The sequence below is a fragment of the Nannobrachium achirus genome, assembly GCF_963921795.1.
Source record: "Nannobrachium achirus genome assembly, chromosome: 9".
Classification (NCBI taxonomy): domain Eukaryota; kingdom Metazoa; phylum Chordata; class Actinopteri; order Myctophiformes; family Myctophidae; genus Nannobrachium; species Nannobrachium achirus.
The window spans coordinates 34811967-34836405 of NC_137818.1; the positions used below are offsets into that span (position 1 = coordinate 34811967).

The 24439-nt window shown below is 43.2% G+C and overlaps 1 protein-coding gene across 1 annotated transcript; it reads left to right on the forward strand.

The window, feature by feature from the left end:
• Window positions 1-3346: 3346 nt before the first annotated feature.
• On the forward strand, window positions 3347-19928 carry oprl1 (opiate receptor-like 1; the record flags this gene model as incomplete). The annotated part of the gene is made up of 4 exons (XM_080732704.1): window positions 3347-3433; window positions 4882-5064; window positions 6055-6145; window positions 19300-19928. Exons 1-4 carry the CDS (start codon window positions 3356-3358, stop codon window positions 19926-19928), a joined length of 981 nt encoding a protein of 326 aa, XP_080588830.1. The 5' UTR covers window positions 3347-3355.
• Between the last annotated feature and the right edge of the window lie 4511 nt (window positions 19929-24439).

Here is a 24439-nt window from a genome sequence, read left to right on the forward strand (position 1 = left end):
TGAGTCATTCTGAAAGTTTTGCTTCCATCAATGTATGAGGAGTGAGCACGCCGCTTCTTATCACCTTACAGGGGGGGGAATTTCCCCGGTAGGACGTACCGGTACAGTAGCGCGTGGAAGGAACACGTTATTCAAACCAGTTCCTTTCCCCTCCATCAAGCTGGCGGGGGAGGCAATATAGAGACCATGATTACTGCATGGTTTTTTGTGAAGGTACCTACCGTAGGCGACAGCGACACGGTTTATGTTATGAACTGTTGTTGTTAACGTTAATATTCATGAAATTAATTTAGGATAGTAGAATAGGAGAATAATTGGTTATTAGACTTCTATATTATATATTCTATTGGTATAATTATACATAGATGGGCTTATTGTGCAATAATGACCAGCTAACTGTAAATTAGTAGGCTTATTACATGGCTACTTAAGAATTAAATCAATATACAAAATGCTTTTCAGTAGTTTACAAGCTTCCCATTCCATAGCAACATGGAAGAAGAAGAGGAGGAACAGCAGCAAATAACACAACCCAGAATGCCTTGATTGACCAATCAAAATGGAGTATTCAACAAAGCTTTACGTAACAAATCTCTTTAATACATGAAACAATAAAACAGGGGAAAAGACATACAAAAGCTGCCAGTGAAGATTTAGTTAAATATTCATCAGAAAATGGTGATTCCAGCTGTAGATTAGATACAGAAAAAATACAATAAATAAATACTAACAGGATTACAAAAAAGTGTAGAGATTAAGAGAGAGAGGAGTAAAGCTGTACAAACAAGGAAACTGGGAGGGCATACATTAGACTGTGAAGAGAGAAAGAGAAGATGGAATAGTTACTTTTTTAACAAGGAGAGAAAGGAGAGGAGCTGGAAGGACAAAAAGGACCCAGAGAATTCTAAAGGGCAATCTAAAGTTCTGTTATCGTGCTCAAGGGCACCTCAATGAGACAGGGGCCTGGGATTGAATGTGTGAATTTTCTATTTCACACCATTCAAACCACAAGGCAGAGAGAGAAAGAGGGAGGGAGAGTATAAATAAAATAATGTCTAAAGAAATGTCTCTCAATAACAGCCCGTTTAATTTTTTACTGACACCATAAATGCTACAAATCACTATTTGTTACAGACTCATGACTTATTTTCTCCACCAAATTAGGCGCACATGATCATGTGTGTCATCTGACAATGACTGGTGTCAAACAAGGATTTCATACTCCATATCAGTTGCCCGTAATTAGTCTCAAAGAATCGTGGGCACAGCCTATTTGTTAAGAAAACAACATATCTTCCAACATCCGATTGTCGCCTAATTTGTGCCTTGTGTCCTTAAGGCTGCATCCCAGTACTGATACAGCTCTGGGTAGGCAACCAATTGCAGGCAGTCGGTTCAGCTGTGTTTATGTGTGCATTGGGTATTTTAGAATTATTATTGGAGAATCTTGAAGCTATTATGAAAAAGATATACTACATCATTTTAATACAGCCTTAATCTTCATCTAACGGTATATCTCATAGACCGTGTGTCTTAATCCTTGGTTTTATCTATCTTACTTTTCCTCACTGCTGCTTTAATTGATAATAGTGCAGTGTGGGCGGCTTTTATGTAAGCAATCAATATTCATGAGAAACCAACTCTCTGTTTTGCTTCATTCATTAACATTGGTATTTATGACTACCCCCCCCCCCCCCCCCCCCCTGCCCTCAACAGATTATTGATCACAGTTTCTCGCAAATCATCAATCATTTTCACCCTAATGATCACTTATTAGGCTCTAGGTCTGCTTGAAAACCTTGTCTCAGGAGGGAGAGCAGTAGAAATGTTTTCAGGGTCCGATTAGTCTTGCGTAGCCAGGCAACTATCTCTGAATGCTATAGAGTCTGGAACTACACCTCCTGAACGGCGAGTAATGGAAGCTGGCATTTCCGTTCATGAAAATACATTTTAAAATGTAATGTCTGCTTAGCAGCAAGCTAAATATGCTTAGATGATTTTTATTTATATTAGGATATATGTGCGCGATGTTAAAAACGAAACGGAAGTGGGGAGGAGGCTGCACTTCTGCTTTAACTGACATCATTCTTCTTACGTTATTCCAGACTGTACTGTATGCCGGGAGCATTTGCAAATCGCGTGAGGCAACAGTCTGGTCACGCGAGACTAGGGTCAGATCAGATCAGCAGATACTGTAAGAGATGTGTCACACTTATTAAGCCATTGGGACCGGGAACGCATCTGTGTCACGTAACCACTTTAACGCTTATTTTTTATACTTTGACAATTTTTGAAAAAACATGAAAATTTGTGAACTCTTTAACAAAAAAAACATCGCATGGATGCACCTGGGACGTATCCTCAGTGATGTAGCCCAAGCTCATCTGGGTTTCGGGTCTCGCAACATCATACCCCTCACTGACCCAGGCTCACCCAGCCAGGATTGATCAAGTCCCGACTTACGTCCCAGTAGCTACCCACGATCAGTCCCGCTAGGGAAAGACAGGACCATTCACTCCACTGCTCCGGAACTACTCTGCCGAGACTGGGAGAGGAAATCTGGCACATGGAGGGACTAGGCTCTGTGGATTGACCCCTGTCCGGGCACCTCCTGCGTCTCACCAGGTCCAGGACCTGTGCATTGCACCAGACTCCAGCCCCAGACATTTCACTCAGGAATGGTGGATTCTTGAGCCGCAATGGTACTGCAGGCTCCACCTCGCCCAACGGTGGTGCTGCAGGCTCCGCTTGCGGCGTGAATGGCCTTCCTAAAGGCCTAACCGTGGGTTTGTTGGGTTACTTCCTCACGGAAGACACAGGCTGGGGCGCTAAACCAACCTGCTCCAGGGTGCCGTCTACTTTGAATATATTATTTTAAAGTGAACATTTTTTAACTCAAATCCTTGCTTCTGGGGGGTCCCTGGAACCAAATATTTTGAGATGGGGGTCTGCGGTCAAATACATATCATTCTAGGGGTCCTAAAATCTTTGAGCACCACAGATACAAGAAACATACGTTTTTTTTTTCTTTTTCAGAAAACCATTAGGATTTAGAAGACATGTTTTGGGGGTATCTTTCTTAATGGGTTAAAGGAGAATTCCAGACTACTTACCTTACAAACTGATGTTATAATATCCCAGAACGAGTGGTACCTCTCTACCGCAGCTCCCACCATGAGTGGTGGGGTTTAACAGTAAATCACAAAACTGTCTGTCTATCTGTTGTTCATAATGAATAAATACTGTCAACACAACAGTTCTTGTAATTCCTGAAGTCTTGCAAAACAAGATTTCACAACAAATTCAATTTGATAATGAATTCAATTGTTTTTCTCTCTTTCTCAGATACACTAAGATGAAGACAGCTACTAATATATACATCTTTAACTTGGCGTTGGCTGATTCTTTGGTCTTGGCTACGTTACCCTTTCAGGTAAGTCAACAGGATGGCGGATGTTGTGTATAGGCCTACCTATACCGTATACACAATGCACACAATACTAATAATACAGTGCATCCATATCAAATGAGGTTGCATCAGTTCGGTATTTGCCAGTTTTGTCAATTTCTTTATGACAAAGACCAGAAAATATATCTGTCTCTGAACGTCCTGACCGGTCGTGACGCGGCAGTTCATTATAATATCACAGCAAATCCTTTTTATTTTTTTGCAGTACCCTTTGATTGTTCGTTACACTAAGGAAATATGTTCAAATGCAACGGATTACTGAGAAACCATTACGCACGCTGCCTGCACCCTGCTATATAAAATGTGCATATTAATTATGTTCACAGTTCGTTTGAAAATATAATGTTGTAAGTGTTACATTTACAGTATCTGCTTGTCATAATGCAAAAAAAAAAAAACATCTATGACTGTTATCTTTATCAGATATCAGAACATAATCATGCAGGAAATTGGGACCGGCATTTTAAAATCGTATTGCGCGACCTCTGAACAGGACATCTAATTATACGAGAAGAACACAATGCCCTTGATGCCAATGAAAGCAAAGAGGATTTCATTAGATCCCATTGTTAAGTGAGGACATTTGCATGAATGTGTGATTTGTCTGTGATTGCATTCATTGTTGGTTTTGTGTGTGTGTGTGTGTGTGTGTGTGTGTGTGTGTGTGTGTGTGTGTGTGTGTGTGTGTGTGTGTGTGTGTGTGTGTGTGTGTGTGTGTGTGTGTGTGTGTGTGTGTGTGTGTGTGTGTGCGTGCGTGCGTGTGTGCGTGCGTGCGTGCGTGTGTGTGCCTGCACAGTAAAATCCTCAGTGTTGATCTTCCCATTTGCAAAGGTCCCTTACAGGTCTATTTGGTTACATTTGTGCACCCCTCAAAAGTTACATTAACAGTCAGGAGTGCAGTAGTGGAAAGTAACTGTACATTTACTCAAGTACTGTACTTAAGTACACAAGTATTTCCAATTGTCTGTACTTTGAAACATACATTAACCTCTCCAGCCCTATATACATTTCGGCCATTTGAAAATAGCCGATCTACAAGCTTACAATGCGCCGCAAAAATGAAGAAAACAAAAAATGTAGTACAGCACAAGTACAGTCACCCTGCCTAAAAGGAACACCACAACACTAGTGGTCTTTTTTCTGTTGGAGGTCCTTGGTATTCAATTCATCAACATATAAAATAGCAACAAAAAAGTTTGTGCTACGGTAAGTGTATAAGGTGGAGTCTGAAGAGGTGAGTCTTCAGGCCATGGTGGAAGCTATAGGGAGTGAGTCTGTTGTTCTAAGTGCGACAGGGAGTTTATTCCACAGTTTGGGGGCCAGGAGGGCGAATTGTCCTCCTGTCCCCCAGAGTATTGATACTTTTACTTACAGTAATAAAGAACTGCTTTTGTGTGTGTCTCTGTCTGCAGGGCACTGATGTGTTCCTGGGTTTCTGGCCGTTTGGTAATGCTCTGTGTAAGGCGGTGGTGTCCATAGACTACTACAACATGTTCACCAGCACCTTCACCCTCACGGTGATGAGCATGGACCGCTATGTGGCCGTCTGTCACCCGGTCAAAGCCCTGGACATGAGGACCCCTCATAAAGCCAAGGTAATTGGACCATTGAGCTATACCTATATGGGACGATAATCGGTGTTATCGTTTATCGTGATAAAAAAACACTCACTATAATCGTATCGTGGAGATTTAATTTATCGTTTCCTCCGTAATGCACCTTTATTTGCAGAGCCAGATATCCAGTACCATTTAAACTCTCTATAATTGGTAAAACAGACCTGGAAATAACATTCTTGATACAGTATTTTGTTTCACTGTCGACCAAATCTGTTTGCCAAAAAATAGCCGATCTAAAAGCTTACAACCCGTTGTGAGCCAGGATAATGGATGTTGGCGATATTTTATCAAGATAATATCGTAAATCACGATTTCTTTGGTCACAATAATCGTGATAGTACATTTTCATCCCTAGCTATACCAGAAGTTTCCAAACCTTGAAGAAACAAATGAAGAAAATATAGCCCCCAGGAAAGTAAAAACCCAAGCATAGATAACTTCGAGCAGGTCATTATTCTCCCATTCAATGCCTCCAACATTCTAAAATTCAAACTGTAGAGGTCGAGTGGCTTCTCGGATCCCTCTGACACTTTGTGCCAGTCTGACTGTGCACACAATGATGAAATAAATTGCCACTATTCTATTCATTCTCTAGGTCTTCACGTATTCAACAATAACTTTCCCATCGCTATTTATTCCTCAACATTTATTTTACTGAGGTATTTTACCAACATCTACTGTTTATATTCAACTTTTACTTTTGGCATAGACTTATATTGTCCTTGCTACCAGCCATTATTTATTTATAGGGACTAAATTGTTATTTGAAAGGAGTTGAAGGACACTGAAGGACGGATCAAACTGGAAAACCAATACTGAAACATTGTGTGTGTCTTTGTGCGTGCGTGGGTGCATTCATGCGTTCATGGGTGTGTGCGTGCGTGCGTGGTGTGTGTGTGTGTGTGTGTGTGTGTGTGTGTGTGTGTGTGTGTGTGTGTGTGTGTGTGTGTGTGTGTGCACATGCAGGTAGTGAACATCTGTGTGTGGGTGTTGGCATCAGCCATCGGGGTGCCAGCCATGGTGTTGGGAGATGTCGAAGTGGAACCAGAGCATAACAGTATGTACACACTAACACACACAGACACAAACACACACACACACACAGACACACACACAGACACACACACACACACACACACACACGCACACACACACGCACGTACACATACGCGCAGTCGCGCCCACACACACACGCACGCACGCACACACGGACAGACGGACGGACGCACGCACGCACGCACACACACAGTCACACACACACACTCTCACACACTCACACACTATGTGCATTCTAATGTATTTCTCCATCTATCTCTCTCTTTCTTTCTCTGTCATTATTTCTGTCATTATTTCCCCCATTCATTAGTCTCTCCATATTTGGTAAATTGGTAGCACTTCAAACTAAGTTGCTGTTAATAAACATTTATTAACAGTTAATAAGATGTTAACAAACATTTAATGAAGCTATGGTTTAGCTTACATCAATCTTGCTGTCTCCTCCTCTTTCCCTTTCTCCTCCTATAGTGTCTGTCTGTCTGTCTGTCTGTCTGTCTGTCTGTCTGTCTGTCTGTCTGTCTGTCTGTCTGTCTGTCTGTCTGTCTGTCTGTCTCTCTCTCTCTCTCTCTCTCTCTCTCTCTCTCTCTCTTTCTCACTTGTCATTCCTCTGCCTCGTCTCTCTATTTATTTATTTGTTTTTCGGAAATTCTGAATGGTGACATTTGCACAATCGGTTTTCTAACGTGCATTTGCACTTCACATCCGCATGGGTCAATTAGCCTTGTTTGTAAGCTCAGGCTACTGCCTGGGAAGATCTCCTACTCAGAGCGAGGACAGAGTGCATGGGAAATGCCGACTTTGTCACTTAACTAAAGGGCCATGGTTTGTGTTACTCAACTAAAGGGCCATGGTTTGTGTTATGTGTGTGACTCAAGGGGAGGTAAAAGCAATTTCCCATAGAAAGGAGGTGTCATTCACTGCTGAAAATTTTCTTTGGCAAAATCTCGATAGTCCGACATCCCATTGGTCCGTCAGTGGTTAGGGTTAGGGTTAGGGTTAGGGTTAGTGTAGGAAAGGAAACAGCCTTATTCGGACAATGCTGCATGCTGCATTAAATGTGATGTCATAACGTCACACTTTGGGCTTATAAGAAAGACGAGTGCCCAAGTCATGTTGTTCAGCTGTAAGAAGTAAGTGAATTAAAAGGTAGTTATTGCATTCATAATAGTCCAAGCACGCACACAGACGGTGTGTACAAGCAGACGCACCACAGATTAGAGTAACTATTGCAGAGTCACCTGATCTGAACTTTACAGAGAAGAGTAGAGCAATTATCAGAGGATTGCCTGCTATCTCAAGATAAGAGGAAATAGGCCTATCTTAGGAATTCAGTTAATTCCTAAGACCCAAGGACGTTGACGGGGGAAACAACACAAGGTGTACTGGAGAACTATACATAAGGTTGAACCCAAGTACCTGGTAAACCACCCTGGTCACGGAATTCCCTTTCATTTACATTGCCAACACATTCTCACCCCTAAAGCGTCATACAACCGACGCGTTGTCAAGTACTGTACTGCGTCGGACGATAGACGCTTTGGGATTATCTACTGTTTCACGGGTTGGACGCATTGGGTGGTCTAAGAAGAGAGAAAAAAAAAGTAGTTCCCGAAGCGGGATTCGATACCGCTTTGAAGGGTTTACTGGTTTACCAACCACCCGTCGCTACCGCTCACGCCACACTATAAACAACGGAGCCACGCCGTCTCAGGCGCCGATGAACGCCGAGAGCCGCCGCCGAGGGAGCGGTAGCGACCGAGTCGCCGCGGCGAACGGTGTGAACGGCGCATGAGCCGACTCAGCGGCGTTACCGAATTATGTGCCGTTATGGACAGAATAGTAAATTTTGACCAGGGGACTGCTTCCGCGTCCGAATACGGCTCAAAGAAGGGACTACGTTATCATCCACGTTGTCAAAGGTAAAAGCACAAAAAAAGGGTAGTTTCCCAGTCGTCTGGTTAGCTCGGGGGTCAGCAACCCGCGGCTCTAGAGCCGCATGCGGCTCTTTAGCGCCACCCTAGTGGCTCCCTGGAGCTTTTTCAAAAATGTATGAAAATGGAAAAAGATGGGGGGAAAAATGTATTTTTTGTTTCAACGATTTTGTTATCATCACTGTCTAAAGTAGGCCTAAAGCCCTGCTTCATCATACAAGACTGACGCACAAAAGTAGTGAAAACAGCTGATCTACAAGCACACAACGCCTCGCACCGCGAGGCGTTGTGTGCTTGTAGATCGGCTGTTTTCACTAGTTTAGTTCATTTTTGTAAATGATAAATACAAAACGAAGTTTTGGACGTACAAGGTTTCTACCCAACAACGACGATATATAAGGCTTTTATAATTTTTTGCGGCTCCAGACAGATTTGTTTTGGGTTTTTTTGGTCCAATATGGCTCTTTCAACATTTTGGGTTGCCGACCCCTGGGTTAGCTCAATCGGTAGAGCATGGTTACGCAAATACAGGGACTGGGGTTCATTTCCCCGTGATGGCCGTCATCGTAAAATATTCCAGTAAACACATGTCGGCGCATGCATACTAAGACTCTCCGTTCGCGTCCAACCGTAGACGCAGTAGGTGTTCCCAAAGCGTCGCACGGGTGAAGCAGAAAGCGAGTTGGGAACGCGTCGGATGGGTGAAGCAGAGGGGGTGAGAATGGGTTGACATTGCGGTATACTGAATGAAAATGAAATTGAATTTCGGCTATTACCCAAGGGGAACGGTCTGGGTCCAATGTATAGTATACAGCAGGGGTCCTCAATAGGCGGACCGCGGTCCATGTCCGGACCGCGAGGCACCGCCGACCGGACCCAGGACGAATTATAGTAAAAAATAAAAAAATAAAAAAAATCGGAAAATATCTCCTCGTTTCCACTTCTCGTTCACTTCATTGCATGCGCTCTGAGACTGTGTGTGTGTGCGTGTGTGAGAGAGAGAGACAACGACGCGCTGATTGGCTGATGCCGGGTTACATATTATTATGGGCTGTCATCTCTATGACGACGCGCTGACAGGCTGTTACCACAGACCGTGCGTGGAAGCTTTCAGAGCAGGCAGCTAGCAGCTAGCTCTAGCTGCAGCCTGCAACAGTGCAACTAGTTATAAATCAGTGGGTTTCATTCACGCACATCAACATCAACGTGAATACGTTTGCAGGATTGTAATCTTCTCTCAGGAGAGTTTGTCGCGACGCACCACGGCCCGTGACGGCCGCCTCTCTTTCTGCATGGCGAGCTGCACGCAGTACTCGGTACAGTACAGGAGTGAGCCACGAGCCGTTTCGTCAATCGTCACCGACGCGCAACAACTTGTTTTCAGATCGATATTCACGTTGCGACACAAGCATAAATTATTCGAAGATGATCCCAGTTTGTTAAAAGAAACCAGAGCAACTAACACTAGTGAAAAATATCTCTGCTCCACTTTGAATTACTACTGTTCTCCTTTCAATGGGTTGTTGTTGTTCTTTAGTCAAGTGAAGTGAGGTCCCCAAATGATTTTGGAGGACTCAGAGTCCCCAGGCCAGGCCAGATGACAGTGAAGTTATAATTTAAAGACCCTTTTAATAAAGAAATAAACTGATAAAGACCATTACTGCATCAACAAACTACTAAAAAAAACTAACATTAGCAAATGTAAAATAATATAAGAAAGGTACCCCTAATGTAAGATTATGAGGGCAAGTGGCCATGACCTGAGGGCAAGTAGAACATGACCTGTACTTGCCAGACGGGCAAGTGCCTCTGAGACCATAGTGTCAACCCCTGGTTGGTACTTTTTTGTATCTTTGCCTACTATATAAGATTGACCGACATAAAAATAAGCAGATATATATGTTTATTATTTTATTTTTTACCCTCCCCGGACCCAGACCGGTTTCAAAAAAATATTTGTGGACCTTCAAGATTTGTATTTGAGGACCCCTGGTATACAGTATGTGCTACTACATAGTGGATTGAATCACCCTCTATCATCACCAGTGGGTGTGTTTCAGGTGGCTTTTCAGGGCGACTTTTTTTATTATTTCCACATAACAACTCACAGGTGACGGGTATATTACGTAATGACATAGTTCAATGTTGAAAATGGGTGGTTCTCCCCTTTAAGAGCAACTCATTACACACGGCCACTTCCATGTGATGGACGAGCCTCAGCTATACTACTGTAAATGCTGCTTTAGTTTTATCTCTGTCTCTTCATTTTTACTTAAATAGAGTAGTCATTAACATTAAAGGTATTTAAAAGCAACACAATTCCAATAAATGTTCATGGCGCAGCAATATATTCCAGGGCTTGGGGTCTACATTATAGCCACACATGTACACAAGCACCGCACGCACATACTACACTACACTATTTAACTGCTAAATAGAGTGGGTAATGCATTGCAGCCAGCAGCAGTGTGCTGGTCTAGTGGTTCAGTATCGATCCAATGCTAGCTCCCAGCTATAGACTAATCCTATCAACACTTTAATCTGTCTTCCTCTCCTCTCCTCTCCTCTCCTCTCCTCTCCTCTCCTCTCCTCTCCTCTACAAACAGACAGTGGACAGAGTACTATCATAACGTGACAGCTACGGGACAGTGGCAGCATGACACACTCAGTAATTGGGGTCAAATGTCCCGCCCCCAAAGGGGCATACTGGCAGGAAGAAGAGCTATAATCGGCACCTTGCTGTCCTGCCACTAATGTCATCTTTAGCAAGCTGGTGCACTCTTTGGCTGGACCGCAACACTGTGGCCGGCCCTATGAATGTGAATGTCTAAGTCTGACTGCCTGAATCACAGAGTGACTGAATAAGTTACACCATTGGTTAACCGACTGGCCAAACAATGAACCAGCAGATTGCAGAACAATCCTCCCTCCAGACTATGAGATGTCATCTCTCCATAGGATGTAGTCTTGTTTAGTGTTGTCAAAAATATCGGTATATCGATAAATATCGATACTAAAAAAATGCATTCGGTACAATACGGCTTTTCCGTAGTACCGGTAGTATCGATATTACGTTTTACCGTTCGGTACGGCTCTCGTTGGAGGAGCAGACAGACACACATGCGCCAGCCCAGTAGTACACACACACACAAACAACGTGCTGCAGGCAGCCCCTCGGCCCCTCCCCTCTACTAGTACACACTAGCTCTCTCAGCCCCCGCGAGCTCCTGCAGTAGCAGACCTACAAGCTCGCAGCGCGGCACTACCGTACACTACATGATTGATGCGCAGCGAACTTTGGACCTCGGCTCATTTCATCTCCCGTTTGGCAAAGTTTGCTTTGGCATTGGACTTACCGGGCCGCGTGCGTGTGCGTTGTTCTCGCGAACATCGGCGTGGATGACGGGCGCACATGTGATCTTTAGCGTGGAAGTTTAATCCCAACAGCAACTGAATAGCCTAGCCCTAGGCTATAACGCTGGTTGCAATGGTTGTTTACAATGGACCGTCGCATCTGAATGATGAAACGGGCCGCAAAGCTTGATGGGAAATGTAGTGTTTGTTATTGTGCTTTTCACAGTCTGAATTGTGAATGTTGTTTTGAATAGAAGTTGACTTTGATGGTTAATGCAATACAATACAGCAGAATGTTATCTCTGTATAAGCTTTTCTATAATAATTTTACAATAATAACGTTTTTCTTTATAAATAACTTAATATAATATAATATATAATATTTTGTCTTCAACATATAGGGGTCGTCTGATAATCAGAGTCGTACTAAATTCGGGCTAATACGGTACTTTACAATTACAATGCATGCCATGCACTCACTGTTACTGTGAAAGAAAAATATTACTGTGAAAGAAAGTGTAATTATTTCTTCTAGACAGTTGATAGTTAATTTTTTTATTTGTGTATTTTTCTTGAAATTTTTGCACTAAATTCTCCGTGGTTGCGTGGTATCGAAAATGGTATCGAGTATCGAAATTTTTCAAAATATCGTATCGAAGTTGAAAATCCAGTATCGTGACAACTCTTGTTAAAGGACAACATTGTTTTTTTTTACAGGGTTCATATTTAAGATAGTCATTAGAGAAAATAAAAAATTAGTGTTTAAATGTTTTCATTTTACTTCTTTCTATCGTTTTAGTGATTTTAACGATTTTGATTTGCACGCATGCCCCCAGGTTGGGGGCATGCATGCAAGTGGCTAAATGTCTTTTTAGACACAATAATCCCATACCCAAGATGCACCACAATCTTTCATGGGCAGATGTGACTTATGGGGCTGGTGTAAATAGTTACAAAGACATTGCCGGTTTATTGTGTCTAAAAAGACTTATTTTGCCACTTGTATACACTCCACTGAAATCAAAATACTAAAATCGCTAAAACTATAGAAAGCAGTAAATGAAAACATTTTAACACTCATCTTTTCTTTTCTCCAATCACAATCTAAAATATGAACCCTTGTTGTAAAAAAACTAAGTTGTCCTTTAAGAGATTTATATTTCCTTTCAGTGAAAATAACAGTCTGTTCAACGACCCACTGTTCATCTCCTATTCATCCCTCCATCTGCTAGTTCCATCCCTAAATCTGGGTATTGAGCTTGTTGACATTTACAAGTCCTTCCACTTCCAACCTTTCTCAGCATTCATTCCTTACTGTAGGGTGGTTTGGATACACATGCTCTCCACGTCTGCATCTGCAGGATACAAAGTTTCTGTAGAATATGTTCAAAGAACCTCATCTTAAATCCACAAGAGGCCTTTTGGCTATGAGCTGAGCAGCTTGCCAGGCTGCATGAATTTTACATTTGACTGACATCGGAGACAGAGATATGAGGGGATATATATGCAGTGGCTTGTGAAAACGGCCAATGCACATCACTGGAACCAGTTAGTCAAGGACCTTTACACGGAAAGGTGTTCGAAGAAACAGCCTGCATGCATGCTTCATGAATGATTCAAGGACTGTTGCCTTCTGGAGGAGTAGTGGAGGGGGAGCGCTAAAAATGTTTATTTCGTGTAGTTTGTTTTCATGACACGACTTGGGATCACCTACTGTATAGCGACAATCTCAAGTTTCAGCTCCCATGTGCCTGAACCATCAGCAGAATGATGCAAGCAATGTTGGAAAGCTTAATGTACCGGTAGTAGGTGACAAAGGTTATTCCCTCACGGAATACCTGGTGACCCGACTGGAAAACCCTGCAGCAGAGCAGGCGTGCAGCTGCACACAGGCTGTGGTGGTCGTGGAGTGCCTCAAATCAACGCGGGCATCATGTGTGACATGATTCTGGCCTGCAGGGTTCTGCACAATATTGCACATCTCTCTCTCTCTCTCTCTCTCTCTCTCTCACACACACACACATAGGCTACAGATGTGCCATATCAAAACTTCACAGGTCCTGCCATTGGCAAGACAGTAGATTTTCAGGGGGATTTGCAGAAAATGTAGATTGTAGATCAGCTATTTTTGCTAGTTTCTGCAAAAATAAGCTCTGTTCCCCGTAAAAAAAAACAGTAAAGGGAAACAGTAAATACTGAAGAGTTGAAACAGCACATCTGTACAAACACACATACGCAAACACACACTCTACAGTGCTGTTCCTGACTGTTTGCAGCCATTTATTACAGATCTATGCAGTCAGGTTGAGGGTCTGGTTTGATGGATCAGCACTTATAGCAGACATGCACGCACTCATGCATGCAGTCATGCACACACACAGGCACGTGTGTGTGCGCGTGCACACAGACACACACACACACACACACACACACACACACACACACACACACACACACACACACACACAGTTAGATGGATTGGTCAATTTACAGTCCTTGAGGTGGAGATGAGTGGTGGCATGTTAGTCTAGTAGGAGAAATAGGTTCCCATGTATCCGACCTGACATTTTTTAACCTGTTTTATAGGACCCTGTCATCCATGTCAGTTAGAGTAATCACCATCCATTTCATAACCTTGCAATACATATAAGAGACTTGCAGGCCACTATGGCTAAACAAAGGTTATATGATGAGTCTGTTTTTTGGCCAATAAAGATTTGCAGTGTTAGAATTATATGGGTAAAAGGGGTTCATTTGTGTTTGCATGCCATCTAGATCAGGAGTTATGAAAATCGAAATGTTTCACTACTGCCATAGTCATCAATTCAGACTAACCCCACGGCTCACCTTGGCAACATGACAAATTCAAATGTCACACTGTGTAAAATCCATTTAATTTGGATTTTGGCAGCACATCCAATACTAGCTCAATTGTCTATTAGAACTGTTATGCCGCAGGGAAAGCACCATCAACAACGTTTTCAGAAATGTATTGTACTTGGGTTAGGGTTAGGTAGGGTTAGGGTTAGGGTTAGGGTTAGGGTTAGGGTTAGGGTGTATCTGCCCACCGGTGTATCTGCGGTGTATCTGCCCACCACCGCGAACGTTGTGGGTTGGAATCCACTGTGGTGCATCCGGTTTTGTCGAGTGTCTATACAAACACCATTGGCCTGTGTTCGGGGAAGGGAAGCCACGCGGGGAGGTTCATATATGTCACTCCATGTTTTCCTACGGGCTGGGAGTGTTGGGCAGGAGGAGTAGGACAAAGTCTTTACTGCAGTGACAACACACAACATGTGTGAAGGGAGGAAAACAAGAAAAGTACTTGGACAAAAAAAATATATAGAGAAAAATGTTTTATGTGGAATGGTTCATTATGAAAATTATACCAGTGAAAGAATATATCAATAACAATTTAATTTAAACCGTTACATAGTATGACTGGGGTCTTAAAGGTTACAAAAACAGTCATGGAACCCATTTCTCGAACTGAAATGCAGATAGATAGATAGATGGATGGATTGGCTAAGGTGTTAAAAAGCCTAATGGCTGTGGGGACATCTCTTGAAGCCAGTGTTGGGAAAGTTCACTTTAAAAACGAACTAGTTCAAGTTCAAGTTCAGAACTTCTAAAATGAACTAGTTCATTTTTAGTTCATAATTCCCCATTATGAACTACAGTTCATGGTTCCCCAAAATGAACTACATAGTTCTTTTTTAGTTCTTTTTTTAACCATATTTTTTTTATACTTTTGGCTATTCAAAAAGAAAAAAGGAAAAAATATATATATAAAGGTCTATATAGGTCTATATATAAATGTTTAGACGTTGCTGCATGCTATTATTTGTCAAAATTATTGACTCAGCCCATAGAACCACACACAGCAATAATTTCATCCAACTTAACATTGAGGTGCCCACAATATTTATGTGCCCACTGCCTAGTTCCCAGTCTTCCTGCACCCTTATTGTGAAGGGCTGAATGTAATAACCATGTTATTGTCTCATTGTGTGAAATATCATAATATTCAAAACAAATATTTGACTCCAATTGATTCCCCACACAGTATTGACTTGATATAGCAATAAAAAAATATATATATTACACAGCAGTTGTGGGAAAACTAAGACATTGTTCAAAAAACACAATTCCGATTTTGGTCATTTTGGAAATAGGGCAAAAAATATATTTTTCTTCAATCTACTGTCTTGACACTCTAACCAAAATTGTTCTATAGACCATAATCTACAAATTGGAAGTGAAAGAAACGTTAACACACATTTGAAATGAAAACAAAAAATTACATGTACAAGGAACCCCACTAGAAGGCAGACGTTTCTAAACCGTGCACAGCATGTTTCCGCGTTGGTTAAAATAGCTGATCTACAAGCTCACGTTGTCTCGTGGATGCGACGCGTTGTGAGCTTGCAGATCAGCTATTTTCGCCGTGCAACACACATAGGACAAAGTATAGTCAGTCAGGCTTGCGAGACGAGGAGGAGATTCACAGTGCAGCAGCAGAGTGCAGACAGCACCGCATATCAACGGAGGAACGTTCACAAGGAGCTGCGTGCAGTGCCTACTATTGGAGCATGTGAATGAAAAGAGAGACGAGAGGAGCAGAGGACAGACGACCGCGGAGGCGCGGACCGCCGCATGAACAGCCGACGAACGCCGACGAACGTCGTTCACGGGCGTCAGAATGACCGTGTTCGACAATATCGTTCATCAAGCGAAAACAATTACGTTCAGTTCACGTTCGCCCAAAATATGAACGTGTTCATGAACGATCGTTCTTTGAACGCGTTCGGGTACAACACTGCTTGAAGCATTCCTTCTTGCAGCGAAGTGCTAACCGCTGCTGCTCTGGCCAGCATGCCAGGATGTTGTGAAGTCAGGGGATGACTGTCCATTATGGCCTGCACCTCCTTCCATGCACACCTCTCCACAACAGTCCCCATGAGTCCAGCCTCCAGCCAAGCACTGAGCCTGCCCTCTTCACCAGCGTATCCAGCCGCTTAGCATGCTTGTCAGTCTCGCTGATTCCCCAGCAGACCGCAGCTTACAAGCGGACACTTGCCACCCCTGAAACGTATGCTGCATTCCGTTGCACACTTCAAAGGACCAAGCCTCCTCAGCTCCTCTGCTTTCGGCAGAGGGCATATGTGTTCAGGGACCAGTCCAGATGAGAGAGAGAGAGAGAGAGAGAGAGAGAGAGAGAGAGAGAGAGAGAGAGAGAGAGAGAGAGAGAGTTCACTGCTGAAGCTGATATTCACCGTTCAACACACACTTAATATGCAGTACTCTGTGTGTGTGTGTGTGTGTGTGTGTGTGTGTGTGTGTGTGTGTGTGTGTGTGTGTGTGTGTGTGTGTGTGTGTGTGTGTGTGTGTGTGTGTGTGTGTTTCTTTTATTTCTTAGTATGCACTGCATATGTCCTTTGGTGAGCTATTCCCTGGAGAGGTCAATGATGTGTTTGCTATGCTGTGTTTCACATACAACACATGACTTTACCAGTGTACCAAAAGTACTTGAAAACGACATACCACTTAAGATACCTTAAGTAATTGAAGTCACCCAATCTAAATTTACTTGAGGCAAAGTGTTAAACTAAAGTATTCATTTCTGATACCTTACCTCTACCTTACCTCTTCATCAAATTTCAAGGTAGTGGAGAAAAAAGTTGGATTTGTTTATTATGAATGTATTGGAGGTTAAGTAAACGTCCTGATATAAAAACTACTTAAGTACAGTAACCGTATTTGTTTACTGCTCAAAGAAATGAAGGGAACAAAATGTTCCCTTAATTTCTTTGAGCAGTATACTTTACTCCACTGGAGCTTACTGTATCTCAGGCATGTTGTGTGTTCTCTTCTAATGGATGGGAGGGTGGACCAGGCACTTGCCTGACAGGGTAATGGGTTGAGTTCCCCACTGGGAGCAAAGGCGCTGAAAAAGATGTGGTGTAGGTCTACAGTATGCTGTACAGTTCAGATATTTGACCAAATGGAGTAAGATGTTAACTTGTGTTTTTTCATGTATCCTTAGGCTTTCTGGGGATGTTCTCGCAGACGGTTAATGCGGGAATCACGTTGGAGTGTGTGTGTGTGTGTGTGTGTGTGTGTGTGTGTGTGTGTGTGTGTGTGTGTGTGTGTGTGCGTGCGTGCGTGCGTGCGTGCGTGCGTGCGTGCGTGCGTGCGTGCGTGCGTGCGTGTGTACAGTACATACGCACGTGTTAAATACACCTCTCTATGCCAAGAATAGAAGAGAAAAGAGAGAGAAGGGAGGACAGAAAAGGGCTGTTCTCCACAATAGCTTATAAGCTGACAGAATCTGGTCAAAACATGGTGATCTCCATATAAGAGAGAAAGCTGACAGAGTGACGCTTTAGTCCAGTATCTGTGTGGAGGAGAGGAGATGGCCAGACACACACATAAAGGTTTATCTCTGAGCGTATAGAACACTGGACATTAGGGGAGAAAAGAAAGAAAAATACATATTTAAATTATTATACAAAACTATTTCTTGCATGCATGTACACGTACGCACGCACGCACGCACGCACGCACGCACGCACGCACGCACGCACGCACGCACGCACGCACGCACGCACGCACGCACGCACACACACACACACACACACACACACAATCTCCCCTTACATAACTTGTGGGGACATTACATAGACTTCCATTCAGTCCTGTGGCCTTACCCTAACCTCTAGGGTTGGGTTACCCTAACCCTAACCCTAACCCGTAAACTAACCCCAAATGTTGTGGGGTCCGGGCTGTGGACCCCACATGTCACCCACTGACCCCACATGTCACCACCGCAACTCCTTTTGGACCCCACATGTTATACCTTGGGAGGCCACACACACACACACACACACACACACACACACACACACACACACCCTCACAATGAATCTTTTTAGTTGTTCATCTGGGTTAGATTACAAATAATATGCTCAAAGGTTATGCACAGAGCTCCACTGCTTCCCTTAACTTGTCCTCTCCTCCTACCTCCAGACCATGAGACACCGACATTAGTGACAGTAAAGTGCTGCCATATCTCCACCTAGTTTCCCTTTATGCCATCTCTTCTCTCCTCTCATCTCTCAGTCTCTCTTCTCCCCACTAGCTGTTGTATGTGTTTAGTCTGTGTCTTCACTCATCCTTCCTCTGCTGTTATCTGTATTATCAGTATTTGCTTTTTCCTTCTCCCCTCGTAACCACATGAACCTTAGTATCCCTGTTGTGGTCATGTCAGAATAGATGAACATTCTGCGAAAATAGGCAAACTTTCTGCAAAAATAGCAGTTCTAAAAGCTCAGTTATGATCTTTTAGATATGTTTTTTTGGCAGGGGGGGCGGTAATAATAATAAAACTCCCTCTATTCTATCAGCTCCCCTACCTTAAAGGTACAGTAGGATAAGTGATTTCATTTAAGTTTCAGTTTTCATGAAGGTGACAGGCGGGGGCCTTCCTCCAATCATGTTCAAGTGTGGGCGGCCTTGGTGAAGTTGATGCGCCCAAGGCCCACACCACTCTATCCTGATTGGAGGAAAACCTGTCTCCTCCACCAAAACTGAAACAGCTTTTTTCTCCTCACAGGGGATAAGGTTAATGTCCAAATATGGACCAAACACTCTATAATAACTAGTACTATCAGAACAGAGACCCATTTTGTTATTAATTGAATTAAATGAAATCACTTACCTTACCTTTAAACGTGGTTTTGCTCCATTATACTTACGGTACACATATACTGTACATACTTTTACAGTAATGTTGACACTTGCTCATTGTATCTCACCTGGCCTTAAATTATGTTATCTTCTTATCTCACCTCACCTTGTCTTCCCGTAGGTGTGGAGTGCATAGTGGTCCTACCGCACCCGCGCAGCTACTGGGACCCAGTGTTTGGCACATGCGTTTTCATGTTCTCCTTCCTCATCCCCGTCGCCATCATCAGCATCTGCTACAGCCTGATGGTGAAGCGCCTCCGCAACGTGCGCATCCTGTCAGGCTCCAAGGAGAAGGACCGCAACCTCCGGCGCATCACCCGTATGGTGCTGGTGGTGGTGGCCGCCTTCGTGGTCTGCTGGACGCCTGTGCAGATCATGGCACTGGCCCAGGCGCTGGGCTTCAACCTGGGCAGCCTGTTCACGCTGGTGCTCATGCACTTCTGCATCGCGCTGGGCTACGTCAACAGCAGCCTCAACCCCGTCCTCTACGCCTTCCTGGACGAGAACTTCAAGCGCTGCTTCAGGGAGTTCTGCCACCCGCTGCCCCCGTTCCGTCTGGATGGAGGGCAGCAGTCTGGCCGCATGCGGAGCATCGCCCGCGAGGTGGCGGCCGCCTACGGCTGCAAGGCCGTCATGGGCGGAGGCGGAGCGGACGGCGGCAGCGACTACGGCTGCGGGGGTGGCCGAGGGGACAGGAGCGGGGGGATGGGCGGAGGAGTGGGTGGAGGAGGGACTCCCAATCCAGCATGACTAGGCGTGGAGCTGCCCCTGGTAGGGGGGCTGTCGGGGATGGACGATGATGACTATGACCGCTGCCGGGCGAGAAGAGGGGACAGCCTGGGGGGCGGGACTGGCACAGGGAACTCCAACACAGAGCTCACACAGATCACCTCGCTCTAGCACCGCGACCCCCTCCGCCCCCCGGGCAGGACCCCGCGGCTGGCCTGGGGCGGGGGGGACGATAGCGGGATGGGAGAGAAGGAGAAGGCCGGGAGGAGGACCCAGGAAAGAGTTGAGGAAGAGGGGAAAAGGATCTAGGAAAACAAGAGACTCGGGGCTGTGGGAAAGGAAGCTTATACACAGACTAGGTGATAAACTGAATACAGTACCCTGTAGACTCTCGTAGAATGGAGAGGTGGATGTCTCTAGTATACTAATGTGGTTTACCGGACCAATGTTGAGGAAAATGTCTAATACTTTGTGACAGCAGAGACCCAAGCTGCATGTTTGAAAGCTGAGGTTGCGGGGAGGGACAGACAGATCGAGGGGTATATTTACTGAAAAGGAAACAATGTCCTACAGGACAGAGTGATGGGAATGGTACAGGCTCCTCCTCAAAGGCTGACTAATGTGTTCCATATAAACGACACTCCTATAAACAACTAACAGTGAGATAGCAGAGTTGACATTCGACTGCTTTTGAATGGACCCATTGGGTGTTGTGGGGACTGATCCCATTGCTTCCAGTTACAAACTCTCTAAGCACTATAATGCCATTCTTGAGGGATTGAAGGCTGAGTGATGAACCAAACCTTGTTATTCAAGGATCTTGAATAACGTGAACAAAGGAGGAATAATCTCGGCTCTCTATCTGCATGGACAACCTTCAACTCGATCAACCACAACATCCATGACCATTGCCCTAAGCTACATTTATTCAGTTAAGCTTCATTTCCCACCCATGTATGGAAATGTATACACTCATTGGTACTCTACAGGGCTTTGGATAAAAGCATCGACCAGGTGATAAATGCCATGCTACCTCCCAAATCCAAACAGTGAGGGCTCCCGGCCCCTCACTCCTTTGTCCTCCTCCTGCTTATTGACAGCTGAGGGTGTACTAAAACTCCTTAATGGTTCCCCCAGAGTCCTTGGGTTGTTTGGATTCTTGTCTGGAACGGAGCCCACCTGGAACAGGATTGTTTAAGATTGGTACTGCTAAGTATGCAGACAGCATAGAGGATAATTTGATCTTGAAAGGTTGAAATGGTTATGTATTTGATAAATGATGTAATTATACATGATGAGCAACACCCCATTATGTGTATAAATTAGGCTTAAGGTGTACAGAATGTGGGAGACCGAGGACACATCCCATTGTTTGGGATGTAAAGGGTTTTGTCTGTTATATCAAGACAAACACTTGTTATTGCCGGAATAAGGCAGCGTGTCAGAAGGACATAGGAGCTTGGCAACTACCTCGTACAATTATAGTGTTTCTTGAACTATGGCTTGGGGACCAACATTGGTCACTATCCTATTATTTCTGTCTGGACCCTGGCTTCACAATTGATAAGAGTTATAGTGGTAATATGTTTTCATGAATGTGGGTCCAAGGACAAGATGCTGAATGTTTCATTAAATGTAAAATAGTGAGAATAAGAACCCAGCCCAGGGAAAGGTCAAGAGAAATAGGTTTGCTTTATCTCAAATCTAATTGAAAAATGAATTGTGAGGGTAGAGGCAAGAACATGATTACCAATAGCTGAACTTCTCAAGGATGGACCTGTAGATTCTGGTCACAAAGGAAACCTCAGTGAGAAGAAGGATGTTTGTTCAGAAAAACAGCAAGCCGGTGCCTCTCAAACTATAGTTTAATTGAACCTGTTGGTGTAGCACGAAGACCTGTACAGTATTGCTTATTTTATACTTGTTGCGCACTGGTCTTGCCGAAAATGAGATCTATAAGCTTTGAGATGGGTTATTTTCAGACCACGACACCAACGCGCAACTAAGCATAAATCAGGCTAACGTGTATCAGCCTGGTTGCCTAAGGATGCAAAGGATAGGTGGTGTATCGCGTGGTTCCTTCTTCTTTCCCCAGTTAAAAACAGTGAAGAATGTTTGTCATTAAGGGTAAAATGGATGACTCTGTGGAGGTTAGAGTTGTTTGAACTGGGTTGGGGGGAACACACACACACACACACACACACACACACACACACACACACACACACACACACACACACACACACACACACACACACACACACACACACACACACACTAAAACTATTTTCAACAACATCATTTCAAATATTTAAAATGTATGATATTGTGAATAAAGAAAATGATTCAAGTCTGTACATTTAATTGGTGCAGTAGACAGTGTTTAAATGTAAGAGTTAGTTTAAATGAATGAATTAAACACAAAGATTAGAAAAAGAGGTCAAAAGTTTTTGAAAGTCGTGATTATGCCATTTTCATGATGTGCAGTTTACGTTTCACGTTGTTTACTATACACTTCAAATAAATTAATTCAATATATGATATGGGGCAATATGTAGCCTATACCTAAAACATATTTGCGAAAATGTACAGTATATCCAGGGTCTTAAATGTGTCAACAAGATATATGTGCTGTTTTCACAGGAGTTTCGAAATGTAGCACACCAATTGGATAACTCAAGGAAATGAGTAAGCTCTACTACTGTAGCTTCAGGTGGTGCAAGGAACAGAGCATGGAATTAACACTGCCAGAAGTAAGGTTTTGATTCCCACTACGACCACCCATATAAAAAGTGTGTGTTCTCTATCATGCCTGGTATAATTGCACTCAGCAAGGGGCATAATGATATATGAAAATGACAATCTAGTTCAACCTATAGTCATGATTTTATCCACCTTTGGGTTTGGGTAAGGGACATTCTACAGTGGAGTTGATTGGGACTGGGGGTTTCTGGTGGGAGGGTTTGGGTGTACCCCAATAACACAGTGGCAAATTAGGAGAAAGGGGTCACAGTGATTTGACCCCGCTCCTAGGGACAAAGGGGCTCTCTTTATCTCTCTTATTTGTGTTTCAAAGGGGAAATCCTCCCTTAAACAGAGGTCACTGCGATGGCGTCACCATTGACACTGACAAAATGCTAAAAAAAAAAGAAAAGAAAATTGAGCTTGGTGGTCCAATTGGCGAGCTTAATGTACCTGAATATGCATACCACTTTAACTTTTCATATCAGTTGCATTTAATAGGAGATATGGCCATCATCTATCTGAGTTGGAAACTGTTTGAGTTCAGCCATACTATTCCTCAAAGTTTCATGTTGCATTTACCATGTCACAGGACTTTGTGGAAAACTGAGGGAAGAGAAACCGTGATAATGAATCAACAGAAAAGGTTTCAGCCCTTCAAGGAAAATGGCATTTCCAGATTTTCCCATAGGATATTTGGCAAATGTTATCAGAATATGTAAATTGACCAAACAAACAACCACGTCAAACATCACAGGAGTAACACAATTTCTGTTTCAGGATGGATTTCCCTTAAACTATGTAATGTCACTGCTTTAGTGGTTTGTAATGGATTGATAGTGTCCTTAATTTCTGCTCGTCTTTATTCTTTTGTCGTTCATCAAGTTCGAAGTACTATTGACACTATGTGCTGTAAAATGTATGGACTTATATATTTTGTTCTTTCAGTTGTTATAATATAATTGTATACAGTATTATGCTATACCAACTGATTTAATTCATATACTGTATATATATATATTATTTTGTACCTTCTTTTTTCTTACAATTATATGGAGTTAAAATGCCTTAAATAACCTCATAGCAAAATATTGTGTTAATTTGACAGTGAGAGTGTAAGAATATTTTTTACCATGTCAGAGTTAAACTAACATATAGGAGTTTGCTGTGTTAGTTACTGTTATTGAGGCTAGCTATCAAGCAGGATAACCCTGTTTAAGTTGAATTGGCGCTTCGCTGTTAGTTTTATACTTGTCCAAAATGTTCTCAGAAATCCTCTGAGAACAGGAGCAGTCACACTTAGAAAAAAAAAAAAAAAGTCATATACTAAAACCACCAAGTACATTATTCTGTGTTCATTAATTCTAAATTCTAAAATATACAAATTGAACCAAAGGCCTTTGTACAGTCTCAGAATGAATACTGAGGATTTTACTGTGCAGTGATTCAATAATAAGACAAAGGAGTTTTGACTGACTGTCTCCGCCAGACCGGACAGCCGAAGGTCAGACGGCTGAAAGACAGATAGTTTTCACCCCTATCCATTGGTTTGTTTTCTTGACTGTGAGCAGCTACTCTTCTACATCACTGGACTGTTAGGTGTGACACTTTGTATGCACACTCCCAGTAGGCCTCATAGTGGGGCACTATATCAAGCCGATTTGTGCTGACCTGTAACTATTGAACTGTAGGTCTTAAACAAAAACAAAGAAAATAAATATAAAAAGATCCCCATAATAGGCCCTGGCATTTTACATTTTTTGTAAAACCGACTTTTTGCTACAATGCCT